This window comes from Sinocyclocheilus grahami, unplaced genomic scaffold (genome assembly GCF_001515645.1).
Source record: "Sinocyclocheilus grahami isolate Dianchi unplaced genomic scaffold, SAMN03320097.WGS_v1.1 scaffold817.1, whole genome shotgun sequence".
NCBI lineage: Eukaryota > Metazoa > Chordata > Actinopteri > Cypriniformes > Cyprinidae > Sinocyclocheilus > Sinocyclocheilus grahami.
The window spans coordinates 377,458-384,997 of NW_015505996.1; the positions used below are offsets into that span (position 1 = coordinate 377,458).

The following is a 7,540-nucleotide window of genomic DNA, read 5'->3' on the forward strand; positions in this document are numbered from 1 at the left end:
ACTGTGAGGGGGATGAATTTTTTTATAACTCATCCGTTTAAATTATATCAAGCCTTAAAGTTTTGCATAATTAAGGGCGTGGCCACTTGAGTGACAGGTGGATTGCCACTGCGGTCACCACCGTCGAGCTAGGTGGGCATGGTTTCAGCAACCAGCTCCCGCCTCTTTGCCCATTTTCGATTATCCGGGAGTGACACGCTGCCAAGATGGCGACGGCCGGCTCCGCCCACTTTGAGCTTCAAAAACGCTCTTCAGAAACCTACGGGTGACGTCACGGACACTACGTCCATGTTTGTATACAGTCTATGATTTTTCCCCATTCAAAACTATAAGAGTGACACGTCTTGGGTCTTGCAGTTATCCTACGCATACAGAACACTAATATGACATGGGGAAAAAATAAACATCAGCCTGGCATTTTAATGCAGGATAGCACATAACAACAAGGTTATTTTACACATTCTCACAGGAAATCTCATGAAAACATAACTGCATAACGATGAGACCATTTTTGGTTGAAGCAAAACAATAGAATGTTGAATGGAATGTCAGTGAGTCTCATTTATAATATTGGTTATTTAAACATATTACATTTTTTTTCTATTTTTGAGAAAATAAACAACAACAAAAACCCTTTGTCACCGTTCTATAACATGTGGGGAGCATTAGTTATCCCTGAGTTACGTCTAAGAATGATCTATTTGATTTAATCCCAACCTGCGAAATGCATAGTGGATCCAAATTATACAGAAAGCAATGCGTTTTTAATAAAATATAATATTTAAAGATGTTGCATTTATAATGCAAGGCTGGTATTATGAGAAGAAAAAAAAACGTTTTCATCTTGGACAGGGCTTTCTGACCAGGTTCACTACCTTTGTGCTTCACTTTTTGCATTTCTAAGGCTAATTTCTGACACTTCCATGGAATATAATTTACGTATCATGTGAACTTTAGGCATCAAATGTTAATATTCAGCTTAGGTCACATTTATGGTAAAATACATTTCAAACTCAAGGTAGTGTTTGCTTTTTTTAAACAGACATTTCATTTTTAAAGCTTGCTCATGTGTCTTAATATAGCCCTCACCGCCAAAAATATTTCTTTTGTCAGTATTTTTGTCGTGTTTTCTAGTAAAAACTAGAAGCCAAATTGAACAAGAATAGTTAAAAATAAATCCTTTCAAGATATATTCCCTAATAATATAACAAAAGTACTATATTAAAACTTCTGAATTTCTGAATTTCACTAGTGAAAATTCACCGAAGAGCAAATGTGATCGCACTTCCATAACTTACTATAACCACACTTTACATCCAAAATAGATTTACATACAGAAAATATATTATCCTTTAGCAGGAGAAAATAGCATTTTGATTTAGTTTTACATAGATTTTTGGGGAAAAAATAAAATAAAATCTTCCTTAAAAATGATTATTTCTGAAGGTCCATATCCTTACTGCTCTCTACATTGGTTTACATCTGTAAACCCGCAAAACACTGAGGAAAGAAGAAAGAGGGCAGTGTCACTTGGCCCAGGTGTTGCTCTCAATTCTGTCAGTAATGGCTGCTGCTGGGTTTTCATCCTTATCGTGAAGGTTATTGTTGTTGTTATTGTTGTTGCTGTACGTGAACTGGATCTCATGCCTGTTATTCTGGATGGCTGATGTCTCCTGAAGTCGGAGTTCATCCAGCTTCCTCCACAGTTCCTCACGTTCCTGCTCTTTCTTCTTCTCTCTGAAGACAGAAGTGATGGCAATCATGAGCAGTGTCATTTTAAACTAAATGAGAAGAGTAAAGACGTGATCTTACCGCTGTCTGTCACATTTGTATGAAGCCGTCAGTTCATCAAACAGTTTGCTGTTCATCTCCATCAGTGTTTTTAATACATTGTACACCAGGGCCACGATCGTCCTGAGACAATTAAAAGACACTTACTGCATGTCATTTCTTCAATGGGTTTAATTTTTTTTTTTATTGTTTCAACCATTCACCAAACTGCATTTAAAGAGCAACTAGTACATTCATTAAAATTTCTATTTTTCTGTTTGACAGAAAAAGTCAGTCAGTATGGGTTTGGAATGAAGGTAATGAATGATTCCTTTAATAAAATGTGGCAATGATCAAATGAAAAATCCACAACATACGGGTTCCAGTGTTCTTTGGAGATCCGGTATAAGTTTCCAAACATGATGGGAAGGATTTTGGCATTATTCTCCTCGATTAGACTCAAAATGTATTCATTGTTCCAGTAGTACAGTGCTCGTTCTGCTACCTGCAAATATCAGAGAGAATGAAACGTACACTACCGTTTAAAAGTTTGGCATCAGCTTTGGAAATTAACACTTTTATTCAGCAAAGACACATTTAAAGTGCCCCTATTATGGGTAATGAAAGGTTCATATTTCGGTTTTGGGAGTCCCCAACAACAGGTTGATATGCATGCAATGTCAAAAAACACTCTTATAATATGCATTTATTTTTATCTTACTTGCTCAACGACTCCCAAACGATTAGCTCAACGATTAATTTTTCCAAACCCCTCCTTTGCGTGACTCTAATCTGCGGTGATTGGTCCGATTGGTCTCATTTTAATTTCATCAAGAGCCTGTAATGCCTGATAAAGCAGCGTTTGTGAGCGCAGTGCTGCTTTGTGTACAAAGGAAACAGCTATTTTACCGCTCCAAAAGAGGCATCTAGTGGCAAAGAATGAATTTGCATTTTCATTCAGACCAACGTGAAAAGACCAACAAGTGGGCGGGCAATATGCTAATGTTTCATGTTGACCTCAACATGATGAAACGGCTTGGGATTCGTTTTAAAAATGACTCGTTTCAATGATTCAGAGTCGACTCTTTCTTTTGAGAGACAATAACTTTATACACGGTGGACTTTCAGATTTAAAACTTTGTATGATGTTTTCAATCACGCAGAGCTGTGTTACACACTGCATGAAAGGAAATTTTCGAAAATCATGATAGGGGCACTTTAATTTATTAAAAGTCACAGTAAAAGTAACATTTATAATGTTACAAATGATTTCTATTTCAAATAAATGCTGTACTTTGAACTTTCCTTTCAAAGAATCCTGTAAATATTAAGCAGCACAATTGTTTTCAACATTTTATTTTATTTAGCAATTATCTATTTATTTATGAAATCTGCTGTATGTGGCATGGATTTGATTCCATAGTAAAACTGCATTTGTAATCAGCTGCTGTTTCCCTACAAGCTGTGATTAAAGCGGACAGACTCTGATCACATACTAACACTACACTCTACCTGAAAATGAGGGCTGGATACACATTTAGAGATTTGCTTAAATAAAGGCTCCTGAATCTTCTTGAACTGCGTAGGTTCGATCACGTCCAGGATCTCTTCAATTTCCCCTAGAAACATGACCTAACAGAGCAGAGACAGAACACAGAAACTCATCAGACACTTCAGTCTGCAAATAAAGTAGTAAAAAGTAGAAAAAAGAGAACAGCCGTTATATTGCCACTCATAATGCACTCATTACTTTTTGTAATGACTGGCCCATAAATGATCAGTTTACCTCTTTCTGACTACACGTCTTAGGCCAAAATTTAAGAAGGCCACGAACCACCTAAGAGGAAACAGAAAAGATACATTTTTGATAAATTATGCAATTCTAATGACCTTGAAAAATATATCCTAGAATTATCACAGAATATTTTGTCTACTTTAAGTACTTGACAGATAAACCACGCTGGTGCAGGTGCTGTGCTATTTTTATTGCGTCAGATGGACATCTCATCAAGTCCAGCTGTGCCCTTTCCTCTGCTATTTACTTTCACTCTCCAAACCCAGAAATATGAAATATCATTCATCGTACCATATAATTTATAGCTCTGCCTCCAACACCATCGCCCTCTAACTGGGGGGATACATGCCTGTGTGAATCCATGAGTTAATTCCTGCTCACGGGCGAACAGCAGTGGTAATGAGCTCACGGTGAACTCTGGGCTTCCCTGCGCTTGGCAGCACGTCCTCAGAATGAAGTCCCTGTTCACACATGACTGTGCAACCAAACCCAGCAGCCGCCGTATTATCAGAAATACACAGATGGCCAGCGAAAGCGGCTTGAAAACCCAACACCAAGCCAAACCTCCAGAAGCCCCTCTGCATCTTCACACTCTGATGTCTGAGGAAGTGTGGCATGAGTACCTGCTCTCATGGTGCCACAGCCTAGTGCTTTAATATCTGGTATAGTTTATAAGTTCATAAATTGCTGCTGGAGGGGTTTAACATTCACCATTGTGGCCTTGACAAAGGCACTTAACTTGAAGTTACTCCAGAGGAATTTTCTCTGTAATAAGTGCACTGGAAGTCAAATTAGAACACATACTGTATTTACAAATACATATGTGACCCTGTACCACAAAACCAGTCATAAGGGTCTTTTTTTATTGAGATTTATAATAAATAAACTTTCCAGTGATGTATGGTTTGTTAGGATAGGACTATATTTGGCCCGAGATACAACTATTTGAAAATATGGAATCTGAGGGTGCAAAAAAAATCTAAACATTGAGGAAAATCGCCTTTAAAGTTGTCCAAATAAAGTTCTTAGCAATGCATATTACTAATCACAAATTAAGTTTTAAAACATTTAGGGTAGTACATTTACAAAATATCTACACGGAACATGATTTTTACTTAATATCCTAATGATTTTTGCCAGAAATGAAAAATCGATAATTTTGACCATACTGTTGGTCTGACCTATTGTTGGCTATTGCTACAAATATACTTGTGGCACTTATGACTGGTTTTGTGGCCCAGGGTCACATATACAGTATATACACATGTGCCTGTCTGATATTTGAACTGCATTCTCAGAAATAAAGGTACAAAAGCTGTCACTAGGGCAGTACATTTTCAAAAGGTACACTGTTGTACCTATTAATTCTAATATATACACTTTATGTACTAATATGTACCTATAAGGTACCAAAATGGACTTGTGGACAAACATGTACCTTTTGAAAAGAGACCGATTTTGTACCTTTATTTCTGAGAGTGTGACTGTTAAACAGTTAAACTGACCGATAAAGAGTACACACATTTTTATGCATTCTACAAATGCACACTTCACAGGACCTCAAAGTTTGCTTTTTGTAGTTATGTGAGCTGGACCAGCTAAACCTTGACCTTCTGGGTAAAACCCTACCAGCCATCAGGACCATTAACAACTATTCTGGACAAGACTATACAGTATATTTGTTCTACCAAAATCATGTGGTGGAACTTTTAATAAGGCATTCTTTTTTGCAATTCTGTTAAAGGCACTTGTCTGCAGAAAGTACACATTTCAACTACTACTACTAACAGAAATTCATGTAATTGTATTTAAATATAATTAAAATAATTCCATTTCCCAAAACCAATTCTAACTTTCAGAGTGTAGCTGTAAAAATAAAAGTGTGTTGGTGGCTCAAATAGACTGAAATGGGATGGTGTGAGGGTGAGGTGAGGTGAGCAGTACCACTTCAGTGAGGGTCGGGTCCTTTTCTATGAACTGAACCACACAGTAGGCCAGCTGAAACACAACCAGGTGAAGAGTGGATGTGAACAGTAGATACTAAACAAGAGATGGTTTGTGCAAACATAATCAACCTACAAAAATGTTTTCTTACCATGCTTATGAATAGGAAAAAAGATTAATTTATTATCACCAGATGAATTTCTCTGCCTATAACATTTTTCATGACTGTAAAACTGTAAGATGTGCAAAAAACTAAATACAGTTGCAGAGGGAGAAATGTGATGTGGATTTTACCTTGAATGTCCTTAAAAAAAAAAAATCCACAAAAAGTGTGGATTGCTTTACGGCAGCAACAAATGCACATGTACAGATATATACTGTACCAGAGTGGCATATTTACTACAGTGAATTCCACTCACTTAAGTAAAAAAAAAAGATATGTATGTATATATATATATATATATATATATATATATATATATTGCAGCTTTTTAGATCAACTCACAAACCCTGACACATTAAAATCCATCACTGTTTGGGTTTTATTTGTTTCAGCAAAAGCAGGGCCAGGCTGCAGATTTTGCTGAAAATTGCGTAGACTATGATGGAAACAAAGTTTGATTGTTTAGCTTTACATTATGATTCCATTGAGTCAGAGGATATAAAACATGCTTGATATTTTGAGCCAATTTTAAAACACGTATTGCTTTCATTTGTCAAGCGTGAGTTTGTTGTGTTCAGTGTGCGATGCCTAATGTTTAAAATCTGTTCAGATTTTAAAAGTCATTGGTCTTTTATGAACAATTTCTGGTCAATTCAAAGGGTTCACATACATTTTTCCTGCAACTGTATCAGAAAGAACACATATGATAAATGGAAAGTTAACATATGTGTTTTTGTTAAGTATCATATTTGACACATCTGTCATTCAGAAAACTGCACAGAATAACAAAAATATGAAATTTGGTGCAGTTGCTGATATTCATATAGTCAGAAAAAAATGAAAGTTTGATAACTCTTTAATAACAGCATGGCAGACTACTTACATAAAATGCATATACATATCCATATCTCCTAATAATAGCCGAATGCAGTGCAATACAAAGATGACTGAGAGATGTACAAATAAACCTTCCTCAAAAGCCTGATGTATCATATTTAATACTATATATTATTTTCCCCTTTTTAAATGATGTATGGATACATCATCATACTTCAGAAAGTTTTAGATCTTGAAATATTACTATCAATACAGAAGTTATTCTTAGGTTTACTTTTTAAAAATCAGTAGGGATTTCACAGCAAAAAGACCAATGAAGGTGGACAGTTTAACTATTATACTAAAGGCCTTTAACTTACTAAAAAAGTATAAACTATCATTCAGATGACAGAAGGCACTTGGTTATAGCAGATTGTTTTAGCAGATAGGTATTTCAGCGTTGATCTTTTAAAAACTAGCGCATCAGATATGATAGAGCAGGCTTTACGGGTTACCTGTGCGTGGAACAGTGCGAGTCCTTTGGCAGTGTGCATGGGAATGAGGATCTTCATGAGGAACTGCTTGTGTTCAGCCTTCAGCGGCAGAGCAAAGCCATTGATGATGCTGTGATTATAAAGACAGCAACACAACTGATGACTGTTTTAACATTAGGTGACTACAGCCAGCCAACACCAACACCAGCTGCCAAATAATCTTTTACCCAGCATGCATTCTGACGCTACGCTTTCAAAAGCACTAACTCCATTAAATGATCTCTGTGAACAGAACATGAAAGAAAAGACTCACCTGCCCAGAATCTCAAGGAGTTCAGCAACTCCATTAAAGTGCTCAGTTTCATAGATGTATCTGGGAAAATTATATGAATGGTTTACATTCCACATAAAATATAATGATACAATACAAACATAATATAATTACAATATATAAACTTAAGTTTTTTTTTTTAACTAAATGCACAATCCACATTCCAAAAGTTCTCTGTACATTATTCGAAATTCATAAGACAGTCAGAAATATATATAATATATATA

General features: G+C 36.1%; 1 protein-coding gene across 1 annotated transcript in view; it reads right to left on the reverse strand.

The window, feature by feature from the left end:
• Positions 1 to 331: 331 nt before the first annotated feature.
• Positions 332 to 7,540, reverse strand: part of ppp2r5a (protein phosphatase 2, regulatory subunit B', alpha isoform) — a 27,399-nt gene continuing 20,190 nt past the window's right edge. Inside the window, exons 6-13 of the mRNA XM_016246956.1 lie at positions 7,296 to 7,355; positions 7,004 to 7,112; positions 5,510 to 5,563; positions 3,557 to 3,607; positions 3,283 to 3,402; positions 2,148 to 2,275; positions 1,813 to 1,914; positions 332 to 1,737 (exon numbers count right to left, since the gene is read on the reverse strand). Of these exons, the coding sequence (XP_016102442.1) occupies positions 1,527 to 1,737; positions 1,813 to 1,914; positions 2,148 to 2,275; positions 3,283 to 3,402; positions 3,557 to 3,607; positions 5,510 to 5,563; positions 7,004 to 7,112; positions 7,296 to 7,355 (835 nt within the window). The 3' untranslated portion in view covers positions 332 to 1,526. The remainder of the gene's footprint in view (positions 1,738 to 1,812; positions 1,915 to 2,147; positions 2,276 to 3,282; positions 3,403 to 3,556; positions 3,608 to 5,509; positions 5,564 to 7,003; positions 7,113 to 7,295; positions 7,356 to 7,540) is intronic.